We start from the raw sequence: 22,531 nt of genomic DNA on the forward strand, positions 1-22,531 counted from the left end.
GAAAGAACAAGAGAGACATTTATCAATAAAGTTGTTCAAGAGTCCTGGCTGTGGCAGCCAGTGTCAAAAGAACAAACTGACCTTATTTATTTTGGGTAGTTACTTAAAGAGGTAAGCAAAGACATTTTTCTTCATAATATTCAATTAAGCCTTTTAACTTGTCCTTTGAACAAAACTTTTATTTCTGTAGTCTAGCTCCAATGTCTTTTTAAATACAAACACCAAGGGGGCTAGGTGGTGCAGTGAGTAAAGCGCCAGCCCCAGAGTCAGGAGAACCTGAGTTCAGTTCCGGCCTCAGACACTTAACACCCACACACAAAAAAACTAGCCATGTTGGGCAAGTTACTTAACCCCAATTGCCCTCCAAAAGGCAAAATAAATAAATAAATACAAACACCAAGTTACTAAGTTTGCCCATAGGTTGGATGCTTGAGATGCTGAAAGTTAGTTCACAATGCATGCTGGGCCCTCTCCAGGATACCCACTCACATTTAAATGGAAAATTAAGGTTTACAAGGTGCTTTCCTCACTACAACCCTGTGATGTAGGTAGTGCCAATATAATTACCACTATTTTCCAGATACAAAAAAAAGGAGCCTCAGAGAGATTAATATTTGACCTCCATTCTCCTGATTCCAAGACCATCACTTTTTCTACCATATCATTAAATGAACTAATTTCATCTAGGCTTTTTAAAGCTATTTATCCTCAATTACAGAACTATTGAAAGATATTAATTGTAAATCTTTACCCAATTTTCCCCACTCTCAGGGGTTACATGACATTAAGTATTCCCCAATGTATTTTCCCCTCCCCCTCAACTTTCTCTTAAAATACTAAGTTTTTATGTTTTGAGTCTTTGAAGCATCACCTTCTTTTCCCTACTATTTTCAAAATCTGCTTTGTAAAGTATCTTTGACTATCTTGGGTCCCTTGACAAAGCCTCTGACAAACTGAGTTTAGGTCTTGGTGTTTAAAACTTTTTTTTTTATTACTGGAGACGATATCCTTATAAGACATGAAAAAAGTTGATCTGTTGTGGCATAGAGGAGAAAGAAAGGCACTCACCATGTTACTTTCTGAAATGCTAGAAATACTGGCAATGTCGAGTGTCAACGCTATTTGAACAGGCTCCCCTGTGAAGAAGAATGACATGAAGACCAATGTGTGAATTTTTTTTTTGTCAATACTTAGCATCTGCTATTTAAAGACCAAGGGATAAGGAACAACTACACCTGTGATTTCACTGGTAGAAGCAAACTGTCTCTGTCACTGCTCATTGTCAGTTTTGCATCTGATGGCCCGAGAGAACTGCCTAGAGCACTGAGTGCTTAGGGAACCTGGGTTCACACAGATGAGTCCAAGGTAGGGCTTAAACTCAGGTCTTCCTCGCTTGTAGGCCTGCTTTCTGTGATGAGGTATTTGTAATCTCTTGCCAGAAAAAGTTACCACATTGCACCTATCAGACTGGCTAACATGGCAAAACAGGAAAAGGATAAATGTTGGAGAGGATGTGGGAAAGTTGTTGGTGGAGCTGTGAGCTGATCCAACCATGCTGGAGAGCAATTTGGAACTATGCCCAAAGGGCTATACAAATGTGCATACCCTTTGACCCAGCACTTCCACTTCTAAGGCTGTATCCCAAATGGGAAAAGGACCTACATGTACAAAAATATTTCTAGCTACTCTCTTTGTGGTGGCCAAGAACTGGAAATCGAGGGGATGTCCATCGATTGGGGAATGGCTAAACAAGTTGTAGTATACAAATGTAATGGAATATTATTGTGCTGTAAGAAATGATGAACAGGCAGACTTCAGAGAAACCTGGAAAGACTTAAATGAACTGAAGTTGAGTGAGGGGAGCAGAACCAGGAGAACATTGCACACAGTAACGACCACAGTGTGTGAGGACTGATTTGACAGACTTAGCCCTTCTCACAAATTTCATTTGATCCTCACAACAACCCTGGGTTATCATCCCCATTTTGTAGGTGAGGAAACCGAGGCAAACAGAGGTTAAGTGGCTAGTCCAAGGTCTCACAGCTAGTAAGTATCTGAGGCTAGATTTGGACTCAGGTCTACCTGATTCCAGGCCTGACATTCTTATCCACTGCACCAACCAGCTCTCACAAAGCATGGGCACTGTGTTAAGCACTGGAGATACAAAAATAGGTAAAAGTTTCTGCCAAGCTCTATCTACTTTGGTGCCTAGCTGCCCCCAATAAACCCAGAAGGACCTTGGCTTTACCCCTGTGCGTATATGTGATCAGCCAAGGGGAGAACGGGAAAATGGGCCACATTCCCCTCACCCCACTATAGCCAATCATGGGCTCATCCCATCTCTTCCTACCACTGGCCTGCTGAGGCTATACACAACTTGAACCTCCTCAGAGAAGTTATAATCAAGGGTTTATTGTTTTGTTAATTGTCTAGACTTAACAAAGTGATGGAGAAAATGTTGAAGGACACACAAAAGTGTGTTATACACGATTCTCCCTTCCCACCCCCCAAGAGCTGGTTGTTAAACATTTACCATCATACCCCTAGTTTTAACCTACCCCAACCCAGATAATGTACAGAAAAATTCCCTGCAAATTCACACACCCTGTTGTCCCCACTCCTTCCCTCTCATTACCTTGAGGCTGCAGCAGGAACCCCTCACTGAGGGCTCTGCACTCAGCAGCAGTGCCCAGTGAGTAAGCCCCTACTCCTCTCTTGGGTTTTTGGTGGGAAAGGGTGATCAATGCAGGATGAACAGGCATGTATGAGTTGTGAGTGCATTATCTTTCTCCTTAAACATACCCTTCTTCTGAACTTTCCTATTTCAGCGGAGGGCACCGCCATTATTCTAGTCATATAAGTTAGGAGCTGTGGTGCTGTCTTTAATACTCATTTTCCATCATTCCACACATTTGCAGTCTTGTAGTTTCTACCTCAATAACCTCAGTAAATAACCTTAACTATTGTTAAGGACTCCTAATTGGGTTCTGCCTCAGGTCTCTCACCTATTGCAGATCTGCTCTCCCAGGTTAGCCTGTAAGCCTGCTTGAGGGCAGGGTCTATTTCTGATGTATGTATAGAAGTTATTTTTCTTAAAGGGCCATCCTAAACATGTCACTCTCCTACTCAATAAATTCCGGTGGCTGCTTATTGACTCTAGGATCAAATATTCTTCATCTCTATTCAATCTTTTTAAAATTTCCGTCTTTTGTTTAAGTTTTATAACTTTATTGGTATAGTAGTAACTATTGATATAGTAGTAAATATATTTAATTTATAAGTAAGCAAATACATAGATATTAGGTATTTGATTTTTTTAAACTGAGAGGTACATGATTTTTAAAAGCCTGAAGACTACTGCTTTAGAGATTCAGCAGAAATTTATAGCATCATGACTTTTCTAGTAAAATAAAGATTATCATCATTCCTTGATCACAGAAGATGAGAGCTAAAACTGAAATCAGCATAATGCAATGGAAAGAGCACTAGATTTGGTCTCAAAATATCTGGGTAGTAATTCTAGTTTTTTTTTTTCTTTCAACCTCAGTGACCATGGACAAGTGAATTCACCTCTCTGGGCCTAGTGTTTTCATCCATAAAGTGAGTACTTTCCAGCTTTCATTCCAAGACCTCTTCATTTTACATACTGAGGAACTGAGACCCAGAGGATGACATGTTTTGCTTGAGGTTGTCACTCAACTAGTTGGGACGGACTGAGAAGACAAATCTCTATCCTTACGGTCTTCACTCTGGGAAAGACCGACAAGGATCTGAAATCCTAAGTGGTGACCTTTACCTGATATAGGCCAAATCTATTCAGTAAACCCTCCAATTCAATTCTACAAACAACCATTAAATGCTAAAAGGAGAGAGGCAATCTTTTGAAGTAGAAGGAAGGGCAGACCTTTGATTCAAGAAGCATTGACTTCAGGTCTTGCCCCTGACCTAAACTAGCTATGTGGCTGTAGGTAGGTCACTTAACTTCCTAGTCTCCCAGGTAATCTCTCATTTTTTTCAGAGGAGAGAATTTCCATACTGGTAGCTCACCATACAGAAGAAATCACAGGTCTGCACACTTCCCCTGCCACCTGCCAAAATGTGTGGGGCACTGAATTAAATATAATAGCAAATAAAGACAAGGAAGGTCTCATTCTACTGGGTTCAATTTTTGTATTTGTGTCATTATGAGAGTTTTCTGTTTGTTGGCATTGATAAATTAATATATTAGGAAAGGAAAATAAGGACACTATTCTATTGCCCGTTCATGATACCTCTTCCTTAAGGTCTAGAGGATAATGTTAGTTGAAGTCAATAGTAGTAATAATAATAATACCAATAATAATATGCCATATATATCATTGTAAGATTGGCAAGGCATTTTGCATACATCATCTCACTTTACCCTTATGACTCTTTTGACAAATACAATAGGTATTATTTTTCCCATTTCACAGATGAGGAAGCTGTAGTTCTAAGAAAATAAGTTACTTGTCCATGGTCACACAGATAAAGTTGGGTTCAATCCCAAGTCTTTTCTGTGTACCAGCCTGGTGCTTTTATCATCATACCATGTGTCCAAGATTGTCATCACTGGATATGCTTCTAAGTGGTGTTTGTCAGTGATTTTCCTCAAGGTCCTTCATATCCTAATGCATGGGGGCTTTAAAACCCCTTCTCTCCTTTTGATCTCAGTTTCTTCATCTATAAAATGAGATGGTTTAACGTAGTCTAGGGGAAAGATCAATGGCCTTGGAGCGGGGAGATAAGGTTCATATCTCACTTCTGCCACTTACTACTTGTATGACTTTACACGAGTCCTCTTGTTTGTGAGGCCTTTGGTTCCCAGTTCTAAAATGGGGGAGTTAGATGAGGTGACTTCTAAAGGTCCCTTGAATCTTTAGATCTATGACTAGATGACTATGATTAACATGAGAGAATTGAATTAGATCAATGGCTTCTTTGCCATTAGGTGAAGCCTAATTTATCTTTCTCAATGTTTTTGTTTTAAATTTATAATGAAAGAAAATGCTAAAATGTAATGAGTGAAAATGATAGTGAAAATAAAGACACACTTTTTTTTAACACTGGAGTTCATGTATCCTCCAAAATCTATTCATGGAACCCAGAGTAAGAACCCTTGCATTAGATAATTTTTTAAACCCCATACAAAAAAAAAAAAAGAAATATAGGGCGGCTAGGTGTCACAGTGAATAGAGCACCGGCCCTGGAGTTAGTAGGAGCTGAGTTAAAATCCAGCCTCAGACACTTAACATTTACTAGTCATGTGACCTTGGGCAAGTTACTTAACCACAATTGCCCTGCCTGCCTTTCCCCTCCAAAAAAAACCCCAAACAAACAAACAAAAAGAGAAATATATACCTTTGAAATTCTACTCCCTAGTTAGTGGCAGAGCCTTTGGGGCCCAAGTATTCTGATTCCTTATTGATATATTTTCCAATGGAAACCACTACCTCCCTAACTCATCTTGGATCCTAAAACCTAAGATCCAATGTTAACTTACTGACATTTAATCCATTAAAAATGCCAAAATGGGGATTGGAAAAGATGGAGTATATCTTAAATGTTTTGTTAAATTTAAATAAAAATGTAGAGTGACAGAAAATGCGATGCTGAATACAGGGTTATGGAAAGACTTGCTGAAGTATAGCCTCAATTTTAGGAACCCTACAGACCAGATAGGAGGAATGAGGATCTCTACAGCTCAGGGCAGAGCCCTCAACCTGTGAAGCAGGTTTCTGGAGGACAGTCTAAGGCAGGGCTGTTCAAACTGTTTCCACTCACAACTGAGGGCATGTACAGTGTAAAGTGCACACGCTTTGTGTTCAGAACCAAGACTGCAGTGAAGTTGTATAATGTGACACGGGCAAGCGTTGCCAGAAAAATCTAAGATTCATTTTTAATTAATTTTTGGTCATTGAGCTTTCAGAAAGCTTTTACTGTTGCTGAATTTTTTGCAACCCCCTATGGGATTGTAACCCACAGTTTCAGAAGCGCTGGTCTAGGGGAAGCTGACTCCTTTTGTGCCTTTGCAGTTTTTAGAAAGAGAACAAATATAGATCCCAGGGTAATGAGTCCTAATAAACACTATTTACTTGGAGTAAAGGAACTGATGGTTCTTCCCCGAGCAGTCAGATTATCACCAATGGCCACAGCAGTGTGTTAAATTAGGGGAAGGTGAGAGAGAAGGAGAAGAATCTTTATTCGGCAACAACACTTTGAACTAAGTGCCAAACAAGTAAAACATTCTGAGTAATCTAATAAAAGTAATAATAGTAACATTTAGATAGTGCTTTAAAGTTTGCAAATGTTACATATGTAAACTCATTTTATCCTCACAAAAAACCCTTTGAGGAAAGTGCCGTTATGATTATTCCCATTTTACAGATGAGGAAAATGAGACAGATTTGCCCAGGATCACACAGCTAGTAGTATCTAAGGCAAGAGTTCAGAGTTTAGAGCTTTCTGACCCCGGGTCCTGTTTTTCATCACTGTGCCACCTAGTTGCCAGTGTCTAAGAAAACTGGTCAATTAATTTTTATATAGAACTGGTGGAAATGAACCTTCAGTTCCAATGAGGTTTAAAAGGAATTAAATTTTAATATCTAGGAAAGGAAGTTTTATATGTCAGAGTGTCAGTAGGTGGGAGTGGGACTCCCAGAAGCACCCTGAAAATTCAGAGCATGGGGAATAAAGACCCTTGGAGCTCCAGGCTTGCTGTGTTTTAGAGTGTGTTTCTAAACAGCTGATGGTTTCTTTTGTTCTTTTCCAGCCCCCTTCAGTAATAAAATTAAACTGTGCCACCAGAGGGCAGCTTCCTCCTAGGAAATTTTGGCCAAGGCAGACATGGCAGGAGATGTTCACTTAGTTATTTGCAAAGAAAGCTTGAGAGTCATACTATTTATGATATCTGGGGGATTTGGGGATTCCATCTACCTGGATGGGATGTGCTAAGTGGGTGTGTACCAATAAGGGCTGAAGTTAATAATGAACGTTCTCCCCTGAGATATATTATAGGTTACTAGAGAAAGGCAGTATACAAAACAATGGTACAGTTAGGAGATCTGACATTAAAAAAAAAATCTTGGCCTGTGCGACCATGAAAAAGCCATCAAACTTCCATGATCCTAAATGTCCTCTTCTGTAAAACAGAAATGACAATACCTGTCCTGCCTACTTTACAAGAATATTGCAAGAATCAAATATGATAATATATGTGAAAATGCTTTGAAAACTCTAAATCAATGTATGCTGACAGAATATAGAATATTTCCTAATCTCACAGATGCATAAATAAGTAAATTTATATGTCCAAGGTCATGTGAAAATTTAATTGATGGTGTTCTCATTTTCACTCTTTTCCATTCTTCTCATCTTACCTGTTATTTTTTTTAAGTAAAATTAAAAAGAAAGCCTGCATTTTCTCCCTTATGTGTACTACACCTGTCACTTTTTGAAAAGGATAATTATTGAAAAATATGGTAACCTACCACCAAAATTGGGCCTGAGAAACTTGTTATATCCTGCAGTAAGATTCTCAAAGCCAGGCAATGAGAGTTTGTCATTCACGTTGGTCTCAATGTTAGACTGATTCCCCTGGATGCATATTCTGGAACACAAAGCAAGTTTTATTACTGTGTGTGTGTGTGTGTGTAAGAAAGAGAGAGGGAGGGAGAGAGACAGAAAGAGAGGGAGGCAGGGAGAAAGGGAGAAAGGAAGGGAGAGAGAGGGAGAAACTTCTAAATGTTCTTTAAGGTTAGTGAAAATTAACCAATCTCATTCTATGTCACTGTGAATATATATCATAGATAAAAGTACCTCAGGTATCAGTCGGTGCAACTCAATTCATATTCAAAAGACTTGAGTGTTTTCTTAGTAGACAGAAAAGACTCATCCACTTCTGACATTAAAAGAAACTTGGTTCATGGGAAATTTGCCTGAGAGCAAATCCAATGAACTATATTGCACTCAACAAGTCTGGTGCTTAGTGGCAATGAATGCTTTGTTTGTTTGATGAAACAGAGAGAGCTGCCAAGCGCTAGTACCTTGCCCACCATTTAAAATTCATAGACATAAACCATATTTGATTACGGTCGTTTTGTGGTAGCTCAGTTTACCTTGGAGTGAAGATACAGAGACACAGAACGATCCAGTGGTAAGAGCCGTAATACATGTTGGGAGCCTTGTCTCACAGTAAGGCAGAAGAGTGACTCACCTGTGAAATAAAAAAGGATATTATAAAGGGAATGAAAATTTGAGGGGGACATACACATTCCAGTCTCCCCGGTGATTTGAAGGAAGGATAAAGTTCTTGAGGACAGCAATCAATCACACACCTGGTCTGAGGGATTTTTGCTTCAGGCAAGGGACAGACAGAAGGAGCTATAATGTCCCTTCTAATTCTATGACTTTTTATAAGAGCATCCTCTGTCCCCAAGAACCATGTTCAATGGACGTTTCTTAGGAATTATGCTCTTTTCAAAGGATTACATCATAAATCCACTGTAAGTAAAGCCTGAGACGTTATCACTCCAATATAATTTCCCTATCGATCTCTGCCTGCAAAATCCCTTCTGTGTTGAGTGAGATATGAGGTCCCAGGTGATCCAGGACAACTTTTGCAATAGACTTCAGTGATTTTGCTAGAAGAGAAATCATATTATGGCATTTAGCCTGGATTGGATCCAGACCTTCTCCATGCCTACCGTCTGACATCATGTCAAAAGCTTTGCTCCTGCTGGGTAGAGACAATGGGTAGCTATGTGGGGCTTCAGTGGCTGTCTGGTCCCATATGTAGGGATGGCCAAGTGCCACACTAAACGTCTGAGGACACTCTCCTTGTTCTTTTTTCAGACCTATCAGTTCTCATCTGGTACAGACACCCAGCTAGAGTCTGTGTGTGTGTGTGCATGCACATGAGAACTGTCAGGTAAATAAGGCCCGGAGGGCCTTGACTTCATGAGCTTGGAAATGAATGTCAGAAACTGTTCAAAGAAAGCAAATCACATAGATGATTCTGAGATTACTTATCATGTTTCTGACAGTGGAAGAGAGATTCTCAAATCTGGGTTTCCAGAAGCCCAGTGTCCTGGAATCTCTGTGGTAAGGTTGGGAGGTCTGAGTATCAGGCCTTCAGTCTTTCTTGGCATCGGGCCTCTCTGGAGCAGCTAAGCTTTCCAAGGCCCTAATGAAAATCCAGTCATTCTGAGCCCTATCATTCTGGTTCCCAAAGTAAATTCCAGAATTCCACTTTTGCTCTTTCTACTCCCATCAATCATACACACCAGAGATAGTCATCTTTCTTTGCCCATCTTTTAGTTATGTAGCTAACAAACTCTCCTCTCTCCCCCCAAATGTCCTCATCAAGATCTTCCTTTCTCATCATCCTAGACTTCCTGCAGTAGCTTTCCTGTCTTGGTGATCTCCTAGTTCATGTTTCCTCCTTATCTATTTCTCTTCTGGTCTCTTTCATTTCATATCACTTGGTGTCTGGTTCCCTTTCACTCCCACCTTCACTATTTTTTCCATCATGCCTCCATCAGAGGCAGACAGGGGACACAGTGGAGAGAGTGCTGGGTCTGGAGTCAGGAAGTTCAAACCCAGCCTCAGATACCAGTGGTGTAACTCTAGGCAAGCCACACAACTGCTATATGTCTCCGTTTCCTCAACTGCAAAATGGGCCATTATAATAGCATCTAGTTTTCAGGGTTAATGTGAAGATCAAAGGAAATCTTTGTAAAGAGCTCATCACAGTGCCTGGCACATAACTGGATACTTAATAAATGCCTTTTTCCTTCCTTCTGTCTCTTACAAATCTGAAATAACCTTCTACTTCCAATTTACAAAGTCACCCCTAATTCTCAATTTCAAGACTTTCCTCAACTCTATCCATCTGTGGGAAGGCTGACCCAGTGAGATAATGAGTAATGAAAGGGAGAGTGGGATCTAGATGTGGCCTCATGGTAAAAGAGTATTCCCCCCTCCAACTCCCAAACACTTAGAAAAGGATGAAGGAATCATACGATCATAGACTTGTCCTTGGAAGGGTCCATGATTTCCAATACTCTCTTTTACAGATAAGGAAACTAGTCTCAAAGAGGTTAAGTGACTTGCCCTGGGTAACACAGCTAGTAAGTGTCAATTATCATCAAGAAGTAAGGTCAGCTAAGATGCTCAATGCTCTCTTGTCTAGGTTTGGTTGCTTTTGTTTTGTTTTGTTTTTCTCTAAGAAGTAGAGATAGCTCCCATGGGAAAAGGGGAGATAGTTTCCATCCTCCCTCCCTCCCTATTTCCTCAACTCTTCCTAACATAGACACTGAAGCATCCTTTTAAGTCTTTTAAAATCTTTTAAGTCTCCAACTTTGATGAAGAAACAGGAGGAAAAAGTCTTCCCAGTTCCCAGTTATCTACCAAAAGGAACCAGCACAAAACCATTCAATAAAAAAAGTAGCAACTGAGCTTAGATGAGGTTGAGGTTAAAAAAAAAAGCCTTATTACCTTTATATCATTGAGAAAAAAGGTAGAAGATAAAGTAATCTACAGTTGGGGCTCGTTTCTGGTATGGTCCATCCATATATCCTCTTAGGTTCTGGGTTAGATGTAGGTATTTGAAGAGCTCAAGCTCCTGACCCTCAGAAAGCAGGGAAGTGTGCTAGAAAGATGGGGTATCAGGAGCTCTAGGTGATCTAATTCAAACACTGTGTGACCTTAGGCAAGCTACTTCACCTCTCTTGGCCTCAGTTTCATTTTCTGTAAAATAACAGTATGGGGGACTTGATCTCTTGACATTCTAGGGCCTATTTCCCTAAACAAGGAGAACTGGTGGTTGTCTTACTTACCTAAAAATTTCAAGGAAGCTCCTTTCAGGGCAGGCCCACTGACCTTTCAGGTGGCACACAAGGGCACTTCATGGACTTCCTGGGCCCCCAGAACTCTCTCCATTTTCAAAGACTCTCCTCTTTGCTCTCAGATTTCCATCACACAATTGTTTCCTACTGGAATGAACACTTGTGTGGAAGAGCTGCTAAGTTACTGTACTGTGCTGGGGTGAAGACAGACACAGGTTTGTGCCTTTGCAGGTTCCTCCCTTAGGAGAAGAGTAGGTGGAGTTATGAGAGGTTCTTTCTTGTCAAAGGCACCTGCTCATTTTAAGCTACACCAATAGGAATCCAGGGGAATGGCTTGCAAGCTTGGATTTTAAGCCACTTTTCACTTAAACCAATCAAAGAAAGAGATTACATACCAATAAACAGAGTAATACCAGTAAGCATTGAATAGAGGTCTGATTCACTACGTAGGCAATTGCACAAAGGCTTTCCAGGGAGAAAAAGCAGAAGAGACTGGATTTAGAGCCCAGAACAGTAAATATGGGATAGTAGAAAAGAATGCTAGAAAAAAGTCAGGAAACCCAGATTCTAGTGCTGGTTGAGCCACTAACTAAAACTTCTCTTGTAAATCCTATAACTAGCAGTGTGATCTTGGGCAAATCTCATGATTTCCCTGGACTTCACTTTCCTCATCTCTAAAATGAGGGAGTTGGACTCAGTGATTCATATGACAACCTTTAAACCAATTCAATTCACAGGTCAACAGGGAACCTAAAATAAGCAGAAATTAATTGCTGAATCAAGGGCCTTGTGTTCCCCAAACCAAGAGAATCCTAGAAGACTTGGATGAAGGAGGATAAAGGACAGACACTGGGTGAGAAAGACCCAGAAACAAATCTAACCATTGACATCTCTCTTTTAAAAAAAATTATTTTATTTTTAATTTATGGAATAAAACAGCATTTTCATTACATGATATAAAAAATATAATTGCACATGAAACTACAAATGTACAACCTGCTATTCTTTTTGAATATATAATAAAGTTACCATGTAAATTTTTTTTCCCCTTTTTTCTTCACTCCCTCCTCCTCCCCTAGAGAAGGCTGCTATTAGACACAAATATGTGTGTATGTGTGTGTGTGTATATATACATATACACACACACACATATATATATATATGTAACAGTATTTATAATACTTCTATTTATCAGTATTTTTTCTGAATATAGATAGCATCTTCCTTTATATGTCCTTTGTGGTTAATTTGGGTATTTATAAAAGTAAAAATGACTCAGTCACTCAAATGTGTTTTTTTTTTTTGGATGGGGGAAGGCAGGGCAATTGGGATTAAGTGACCTGTTCAAGGTCACATGGCTAGTGTCAAGTGTCCAAGGCTGAATTTGAACTCAGGTCCTCTTGATTCCAGGGCCAGTGCTCTATTCACTGTGCCACCTAGCTGTATCGTCAAAGATGTTCTTAAAACAATATTGCTCTCACCATATACAGCATTCTCTTGGTTCTGCTCATTTTGCCCTTCATTGTTTTTGTTCAAGTCTATTCATATTTTTCTAAGATCATTAAGCTAATAATTTCTTATAGCAAAATACTATACCATCACAATCATCTACCACAACTTATTCAGTCATTCCCTAATTGATGGGCATCCCTATAATTTTCAGTTCTTTGCCACCACAAAGAGAATTGCTACAAATATTTTAGATTCTTTTCCTATTTTCCCTAATTATTTTGGATATAGACATAGTAGTGGTATTGCTGGGTCAAAGGGTATTTCTCTTTGAGCATAATTCCATCTATGCCCAAAGGGCTATAAAACTGTACGTGCCCTTTGATCTAACAATGCCACTTCTAGGTCTACATCCCAAAGAGATCATAAAAATGGGAAAAGGACCCACACATGCAAAAATATTTATAGCAGCTCTTTTTGTGATGGCCAAGAACTGGAGATTGAGGGGATACCCATCAATTGGGGAATGTCTGAACAAGTTGTGGTATATGAATATAATGGAATACTATTGTTCCATAAGAAATGATGAAGAGGCTGATTTCAGAAAAACCTGGAAAGACTTGCATGAACTGATGTTGAGTGAGGGGAGCAGAACCAGGAAAACATTGTACATAATAACAGCAACTTTGTGTGATGACCACCTTTGATAGACTTAGTTCTTCTCAGCAATGCAATGATCTAAAACAATTCCAAAAGGCTCATGATAGAAAATGCTATCCACATCCAGAGAAAGAACTATGGAGTCTGAATGCAGATCAAAGCATTCTATTTTTCCTTTTCTTTTTTGGGGGGGGCTTTTTCTTTCTGATAGTTTTCCCTTTTGGTTCTAATTCTTCTTTATAGCATGACTAATGTGAATACATGTTTAATATGACTGTACATACATAGCCTATGTCAGATTGCATGCCATCTTGAAGAGGGATGAGGGAAAGGAGGAGGAGAAAATTCAAAACTCAAAGTATTATAAAATTGAATGTTGAAAATTTAAAATAAATAAATATTTTGAAAAATAACTCTTTAGGCATAATTCCAGATAGAAGTTCTCCCTATACCTACATCTCACCAAGGACCTTTTCAAGTGATCTCCTAAGTTAAATGCTTCTTGTATCTTTTTGTGTAGAATCTCTAAAAGTGTATAAGGTTCTTTGGGGCAAGGACCATTTGTGTTTTTTCACCCCTAGCATCTAACACAGAGTATGCACTCAGAAAATTCTTGCTCAATTAAGCTGAATAAGACCTCAGAGATGAAAAGGTCCTCACAGGTTATTTTGTCCAAAACACACCTGAACAGGAATTGTCTCTACAGCATATTTCACATCTGATCATCCATTCTCTACTTGAATATCTCCAATGATGGGTAACTCATTACTTGATGAGACAGCTCATTCCACTTTTGGACAGTTCTAATTATTCAGAAAAAAATTCTTCTATCCAGTTACAGTTGGACTCTCTGCAATTTACTCATAAGATTGTAGGATTTGGAGCTAGAAGAGGTCTTTGACATCATTTGGTTCAATCTCCTGATTTTACAGATCCAGAAATAACCTGAAGTTAGGTGACTTTTCAAGGTTACAGACATACTGAGTATCAGCATCAGGATTCAAGCCCAGGTCCTCTCCATTCAAGGTTTGCTTGTTTGTTTGCTACATCCTGTTACTTCTTCTTTTGCTCTCTAGCACCGAGCAAAACAAGTGTCATCCTCGTTCGAATATGCCGATCTTTCAAATACTTAAGTATGTACTTAGAGTAGATGCGTTCTCCTTTCTCTGTCTATGTACGTTATCCTCAGTCCATTATATGTGAGCAAGAAATTCCATGAGACTAGGACTATGTACAAAAAGTTATCCATTCACTACCCCTCCACCCTAGAAAGAGAGGCTGGGAGTGATTGAAGGAATCAAAGGGCTGGAAAAACAATTGAGATGGATTTGACCCAGCAGGTTGCCTGACCTGTTTCCACACATTCTCTCTCAGCTTTACCTGCACAGACTCAGGAACCACAGACAGTGCTATATTCCCAGGCCTCAGGGTTCTGGTTGGGGGGAAGGGGAGCAAAGGGGTGGAGATTGAGGGGAGCAAAAAAAAAAGGTGGAGTGAAACTCCTCTGGTTACAAGAAACCAAAGGTGTTCTGTCCACTGTGCCAGGAATAGAGGCTGGCCTCCAACCAACTTTCTTAGAACTCCTCTGGACTCTGGCCAACCTCAAAAACATTTTTGTGCTGGTGGGCAGTGGGTGTCTAAAAAGAACTGACTCATTTCTCACCCCCTCAGCCTAGAAGGCCTTACTTTGAACTAGAAACCTTTAAGAGAGCTAGATCTGAAATGCCTTAGGGGAGAATTTCAGACTCTGAACCAGAGACAGTTGTCTTTATCCCTTGTGGTTTCCAGAAGTCTTTATCTAAGACAAAAGGTTTATGAGGATTATACATCTCTGTTCTTCCAGAAGGGTACCTTTGACCCTACAGAAAATCTGAAGAAAATGCTGAAGCTGATTTTCATTCTTGCCCAGAAAGACCTGAGATATTATTGGGGAAGGGGAAAGATTATCTCCTTGGAATGTCTGCCTTTAGACAGACATTCCCTTCAGTCCCCTTTCTTCACTGCCAGAGATAGATGTCCAGCCTCACAGTAGGAACTTTTCAGCTCTGATTCTGCAATGCCCCTTCTAAGCCCCAAGGATCACCCTGAGGTCAGATTGCATTTCATACCAATGTCTAATAAAACACAAATGCTGATTTACAGACAACCTTCAGGAGCTGGACCTGTGCCAATAATACCTTTGACTTGAATTATTTATCTAATATGTTCTGTCTCCCCAACTAGACTGTAGGTGTCATGAGGGCACAAGTTGTATCTTATACTTCTCTGTGAACCAGACCACCCATCACAGGGCTTTGCACATAGTAGGTACTCGGTAAATAACTATCAATAAGTTGGGCAGCTAGGTCGTTCAGGAGATAGAGCAGTGAATCTGGAGTCTGGAAGACCCATCTTTCTGAGCTCAAATCTGACTGAGTAATCCTGGACAAGTCACTTACCCCTGTTTACCTGTTTGCTCAACTGTGTAATGATCTGGAAAAGGAAATGGCAAACCACTCTGGTATCTTTGCCAAGAAAATCCCAGTGGGGTCAAGGAAGAGTTGGGGTCCAAGTGAATGAACAACAAAAGTTGATTGATTACAATTGTACGACCTGAGGTACCTAGTGATTTACATATTGTCTCCCCCATTGGGAAGCAAGCTCCTAGAGGGCAGGAAATATGTTTTTTTCCCCTTTTCACTGAATCCCCAACACTTAGCATAATGTTTGGCACTTAATAAGTGTTTCCTAGATGTTTATTGACATACTAAATGGCTTAGATGTTAGAGTGAAAGCTCATATACTAGCCACAAGCTTTGTGATCATCATTCTGGCTTTGGTCAGGTACAAGTCACTATTCTGATTTCATCCAAATCCTGAGGATCAATAGACAAAGAGGGAGAGACCTCTGTCTAGTGTTCACACACCAGTATCGACACTGTTCCAGACTAGTTTCTTGAGAGATTGCCCTATAGTCTCTAGGACCTTGGGACCAAGGGCACAGAGAGCTCTTATGCTCACACAGAGATGTGGGGCCCACAGTTTTGCTCTTTCCATCCATGATACCCATTCAGGCACTTCTCACACAGAATGTGCCCTTGAAAAACAAAGGCCAGAGGCAGGAGATGCATCTTGCCCCTTGTGCCAACAAACCCACAATGGCAGGCTGTATAAGGGAACAGTTTATGAAGACTATACAGCTCTGTTCTTCCAGGAAGGTGCCTTTGATCCTAAAGAAAATCTGAAGAAAAGGCCCCTGAAGTTGATGCTGCAGAGTGGCAGCCACTGACCTCTTTCCCCCCACCCCCACTCCCACCTCCAGCCCTGGCCAAGCCTGAGGGAAGACATATTAGAAATGGTAACCCAGTGTCCCAGGACTTACAGGAAGGGCTTCCTGTCATGACTGAACACAGTGCGGGGCTCACACTGGTCTTTTTGACGGCAGCTATGTGTCTGGATATCAGGGTAATAATAGCATTAGCAGCAAATGTTAACGCCTAAAATTACAGACAACTCACTCTTGCTTCTCCCCTTTCCCTCTGCACTCTCTCTCTCTCTCATCTCATCTCAATCATATCATCATAATGTGTATTGTGTACTCCTAAAGGAAACAAAAGAAATAAAAGTGAGAGCTATTGAAATAGGTAGCCAGGGGAGGAGGTGAAATATGATTCTCTATAGATCTCTGAAACAGGACCTGACTGGTGGGAAAGTACATATATGTGTGGGGGGGAAGGAAAGGTTTTCAGACCTTGTTGTTGTATTGATCAGTTTTGCTTATTTTAGGGGGAGTAATTTTTTCTTCCTCCTTTTTCTTCTTTAATTTTTTTTAAAAATAACATTAAAACGTTATCCATTATACAAGATAGCTCTCTGGGAGGAGGGCAGGAGGGAAACTGGGAAAAAGTCTAGTGATGTAAAAAAAAGAAAAATAAAAGATATCAACTTTTTTTTAAGGGCAAGAAAATGGTTAATCAGCTCTTCACATACATACCTTGGATTAGATTTTAGATTCTTCACTGCTCTGTTAAAACCAAAACAATCTTTAAACCCTAATGCCAGAAGAAGGGAGGGTCCACCCACTCCCTCATGGAATGTTTCCAGCCCTTCCTTAGGGTTTGCTATTTGGGTTACTTTCTTCCAACCAGTTATTTCTTCTGGGTGGCACCAATGTTGACTCTCTAAGAACATACTGTGTTAGAAGTACAGTTAGCCCTTTCATATGGGGGAGGTGCGTTTGTTAGGTTAGTGGTGCAGTGTTCCCGCAATCTGGAAATAAAATATTTTGGCCCTCCCTTCATATCAGAGAAGTTTGAATTATTATGGTATTAAAAGATAAAATATATTGGTATTATATGACACTATACATATATGTTATACATTTCTGAATTTCTAAACTTTTTCTCTGTCATCTGTTGGCCTTTGTATGTCATCCCCAGTTTCTGCAAAACTTCCCCCAAATTCCCATTCAATTTCTTATGCTTACCCACAATATATTGAAACAGTGATGGGGAAAGTCACAATGTGGAAGGGATAACCGTAGACTTATTTAAGGCTCTAGAAATCATCCATAAGGAATAAACTCAATTTCTTTCAGTTCCAGCCACAGGACATGTGAAGAAGTGGAGTATGAAGGAAAGATACCTGGATGGGCCTCTTTGGAAACCCAAGTTCGGGGCTTGGCCCCACAATTACAGCCCTATAACCTTGGACCAATCACTTCCTCTCTCTACATGAGACAGTATAGCATATAGCACAAAGACAGTTTCCTTGTCTATAAAATGACTGGGTCAGATTATCTCTAGGATTCCCTCCAACCTTTAAAAATCTGTGATACATAAGGTCATTTCCAGCCCTTGCCATCTCTCTTTCATCGATAAGGTCCCCTCCAGTTAGAGTTCTAGATTTATATGACTAGGTGGCACAGATAAAAGAGCACTGGACCTGCAGTCAGGAAAACCTGAGTTCAACCTAACCTCAGACACTTATTTACCAGCTGGGTTGACCATGGGCAAGTTACCTAACCCCTGCCTGCCTCAGTTTTCCCATTGGTAAAATAGTAATAATAATAGCACCTATCAAAGGGCTTTGCAAACCCTAACGAACTATAAAATGTTAGCTGTTATTCTTTCTCCCATTAGGTAGGATCCTATGCTGTGTGGTTTCTGACCTAAGTGATGGCCAAGCTGACTCTGATGGAAATAAATCCATTCCTCAGGTATACTCAGGCTGAATTCCAAACAAAAGAAAAAGTACTACAAACACTCATTGCTATCTTAGGAAATTATGCTGCTCAGGAATTGCACAAAGAAGTCATGAGCTCATAGAAAGAGCTGTCTAAGAAAAATCTGTCCTAATTGTGCTCATCCCAGTCTCCTGCCACGTTCCTAACAATGAAAAAAGGTCAGAAGAGATCAGGTCAAAAGCATTAGTTTAGTTTGCTGCACTCATCTCTCCAGGAGTCACTGAAGGGAAATGTGTTACGTCTGCCTGATGTTCATGTCCCTGAGTATCAAAGGGATCATCCTTGTAGCAAATTTCCAAGCTCCAGTGAATCCACATGAGAAATCAGCATTATCTGGAGGAAAGAGCACTTCTAGGCTGGTAGGTTGGAGAAAGTGGCTCTATCATTCACTGGCTGGGTGACCTTGTAAGTGACAAAATTCCTGTCCTTATTTTTAAGCTTTTTAGATACTTATTTTTCACTTTTTAAAAGCAACTTAATGAGAGGACTGGAATTTGAATTACTTTCAAAATTTTCTAACTTTGAAATAAACATCTAATTTGGTTATATGGGGAGTTAACTCTTCCCCTCTGAGTCTCAGCTAACTCATTTAGACAAGATTGTTTACCTTCCATCTCTGCACAGCCCATGATCCTTCAAAGTAATCTGAATGTAGCTATTGGCTGTATATCTGCTAACATGCTGTTTGCCATTAACCTTTGAAATAAACCCTGCCTTGACCAGTTGAATCCTCTCCATTTCCCAGTTGGAAAAAAACAGAAATATCTTCAGAGTTCCCATGAATAGGGACTTGATCTGGATAGCTGGTGGTAAGGGGACAGAAAAATCTCAGCTACGAGAGTAGTAGCATTTAGGTCTTTGAAATGACTTATTTTAGTTTGTAACAGTGTGTCAGATCTAGTTTTCCTAGTGGTATTGACTGGGTGGATATTTTCTAGGTAATCTAAAAGCATGGTACTGTCTAGGGGCTGGCATAGTGACCTAATGCCTCAATAATCATTGACCCAAAGAGAAGAAATTCACAGGCCTTGCTGCCTAGATCGAGCTGCATATCTAGTAACTAGGCAGATTCTGTTAAATGTCGTAAGAGAAATGGAGGAAAGTCATGAGACAGTATAGCATAATTTTAACAACACGAAATCCCACATTTTAATTAAATCAGTGCTATTTAGTGTGGAGTGCTAAACTCCTTCCAAATCTTTCTGTCATGGAGGGCTCAAAACTTGCCTGGCAGCTCCATTTTCCATCAGCAGCTCTGTTTGTCAAGTCAAGATATCACCTGTGATGTCATCGGTCCTCTTTAATAATGAATAACTGTGTTTATTCTGGGGCTTCCACTCCACCAAACATGTCCCACCCCCACTGCTCAATCGCCTACAAATTTTTCAGCTTCCTTTTGAGGGTTGTCTCCCCCCCCCCTTAGATTATAAACTCCCTGAGGGCATGACTACTTCCTTTCCTTATTTGTAATTCCCAGGATTTAACACAGAAACTGGCACATTTTGGGTGCTTAATAAACCTTTATTGAACTGTTCTAAAACAAATTCCCCTAGATAGTCAAATTTGTGTCTGAAATCTCTTCCTTTGAGAGAAAGGAGCTTATTCCAATGGAAGGAAAACTTTCTGGATCTGGAGTTGGAGAACATGGGCTCCATTTTGCCTTGGTCACTTACTTTATGACTTTAGGGAAGTCATTTGACCTCTCTTTAACCAGTTTCCTCATCTATATAATGAAGAATTGGACTAAATGATGTCCAAGTCCCTTCTTATTCAAAATCTATCATCCTATGATTCTTTCTTCCATGCCTTTCCTCACTTTTGTAACATACTTTCTTGTGGCTCTCAATACTCTTACACTGCCTTTCTGTCAGGGGAGAAAAAGGACTATTGAACTCATTCAGTCTAAGGTGTGCTAGTGGGTCAGTGTGCAGGGGTAAGATAGCATGGTGTAATGGATACGGGATTGGACTTAAAGTCAGGGAGTCTTGGGTTCAAATTTTGTCTCAGGCACTTACAAGCTATATATCCTTAGACAAATCACACTGTTCTGTGCCACAGTTTCCTTATCTGTAAGATGAAGGAATTGTGCTCAATGGCTTCTAAGACTCCTTCCCAATTCAAAAGCTGTAATCCTTGGGGTGGCTAGGTGGTGCAGTGAACAGAGCACTGGCCCTAGAGTCAGGAGAACCTGAGTTCAAATCTGACCTCAGACACTTAACACTTACTAACGGTGTGACCTTGGGCAATTCACTTAATCTCAATTGCCCCTCCAAAAAAAGCTGTAATTCTTGATGATGCCCTTAAGCACCGCAGGGCTACCGACCTTATTGGATCAAATACTTTGAATGACAGCTGGGCATCTTGGGGATTGTAGTTTTCCTTCTCCTAGAGCAAAATAAACTAGCGACAACATTGCGTAACATTTGGGATTGAGGGCATGAGATGTAGCCGCGCTCAGACCTCGAGTGGAAGAGGGCCCAAGGTGGAAAAACCAATCTGACCAAGAAAGAAGTGGGAGCCTCAGCCTTGGAGAGGGATAAACCGGGCAGAAATTGTCTAATGGGAGGGAAAAAACTAATCTGCAGTGGCCAGTGTCAGACTCAAGGGAAGAAAGGTCTGAGCAGTAGTGAGTGTTCCCTCCACTCCTTAGCTGCTGCTTCTTTCTCTTCCTTTCCCCTTCCTGCATCCTTTTAGATGTGGATTAAAAAAAAAAAATGTGTGTCCTATTTTGCTATCCCCCACTCCAATTGCTGAGGGTAGTTTGTTAACCTGATGCTCTTTTTATAAATGAGTCTGTTCCCATCACCTGCAGGAGGGTTATTACTTGAGATCAGATAAGTTAATTACTTAAGATTACATGGGGGAGAATGGTCTGTGGAGGGGTTGTATTGAACAGACTATCTGCATACACTAGGACCTATAGTTCTGGCACAGGAAGTTACAAGATTCTTTTAGTGGCTAATGAGTCACAATATAGGTTTCTAAATTTCCCCCAAGCTTGAACTCTAAAATTTGGTGTTGGGATTGACTTAAATTTTCCCTAGAAGAATGAGCTGATTGGAACCATGGTGCCGTTGAGTGTGTCAAGATGGGCTGTTGGGGCTAAATTCTGCCCCTTTTAGAGAGAACTAGAGAAGAAAGTCTCATCTTAGAGCATGCCCAGTCGGCATGGCCTATGAGGATTTCAACTCTACCCCTTTGGGTTTGGGTGGGGAGCACAGACTCCTCCTGCTTCCCAGTGAGGACTAATTTTACTTTATGATTCTTTGAGAATCAATGAGTCAAAAAGCCTTTGTTAAGCACTTACTTTGTGCCAAGAGCTGTGTAAAAAGATTAGGATACAAAAAAAAAAGCAAAACCAATTCCTGTCCTCATGAAGCTTTTATTCTAATGGGTGAGACAACATATAAGAAAGACAACGTATACAAATCAGAAAATATAAGATAAAGACAAAATAGATAAAAGGTGACCTTAGAGGGGTTGATACTATCATCAACCATAGAAGATTTCAGACAGTATTTCCAATGGTTTATACAAGTGACTCTACTTCCTGTGTATGCTTAGGCTGATAAAAGAGACAGAAGCCTATCCCCCATTCTGTGGTTGTGATGGTATGCTTTGCTTGACTTGGTATCCAATCAATCACACATAGAAGGCACCTAGCAAAGTTTGTTAAATAAATGAGTTAGCACTGTTTAATCTGTGGTCCATGATTCTGTAGCTATTTGAAGGACCCAGACTTGTAAGGGAATAATTATACATCCTGTCAAGCTTTTGGTTCTTCCTCTGAAGGTATTTCTTGCCAAATGATGATATTGCCAAGAAAATAGTAGTTTGGGTGGCCTGCTAGATGATAATAATTAATAATAACAATAATAATATTGATGTAGCACTTTTGGGTTTACAAAGTACTCTTTCCTTGTAATAATCTCATGAACTAAGCAGGAACACCATGCTCCTCCCTCCTCCCAACACATGCCTTTTCCTCTGTTGCTGCTACTATGAACTGGCTACCTTCATTTGAATTAAGCAGCAAATACTATTATCTCCAGGTCAGATAACAGGCCAGGGCAGGCTCAGAGAGGTTAAATGATTTTCCTATGGTCCCACAACTAACTACTATCAGTCAGGATTTGAACCAAGGTCTTTTGACTCATAGAACCACAGAATCTGTTGAAAGGGACCCCAGATGTCATCTGGTTCAACCTGCAGGACTCATCTCTACTATATCCCTAGCAAGTGATCAGAAAGCTTTCACTTAAAGACCTCTTTACTTTATGAGTAATTCCATTCCACTTTGGGTCCAGTTCTGTTAGCAAGTTCTCCTGAGGTT

At 40.2% G+C, this 22,531-nt stretch overlaps 1 protein-coding gene across 2 annotated transcripts in view; it reads right to left on the minus strand.

Annotated features, from left to right (window-relative positions):
* The window catches only part of GABRP (gamma-aminobutyric acid type A receptor subunit pi), a 50,775-nt gene that overhangs the window by 21,561 nt on the left and 6,683 nt on the right, over positions 1-22,531 (minus strand). Inside the window, exons 1-4 of one of the 2 annotated variants that reach the window (XM_069102275.1) lie at positions 10,857-11,072; positions 8,136-8,233; positions 7,509-7,627; positions 1,069-1,136 (exon numbers count right to left, since the gene is read on the minus strand). In XM_069102275.1, the coding sequence (XP_068958376.1) occupies positions 1,069-1,136; positions 7,509-7,627; positions 8,136-8,191 (243 nt within the window). In that variant the 5' untranslated portion in view covers positions 8,192-8,233; positions 10,857-11,072. Of the gene's footprint in view, positions 1-1,068; positions 1,137-7,508; positions 7,628-8,135; positions 8,234-10,856; positions 11,073-22,531 lie in introns of those variants that run through there. The other variant, XM_069102276.1, reaches the window with a different exon arrangement.

The sequence above is a fragment of the Petaurus breviceps genome, unplaced genomic scaffold (genome assembly GCF_028583685.1).
Source record: "Petaurus breviceps papuanus isolate PSGF00001 unplaced genomic scaffold, PetGlider_PUasm1.0 551, whole genome shotgun sequence".
In the NCBI taxonomy this organism is placed as follows: domain Eukaryota; kingdom Metazoa; phylum Chordata; class Mammalia; order Diprotodontia; family Petauridae; genus Petaurus; species Petaurus breviceps.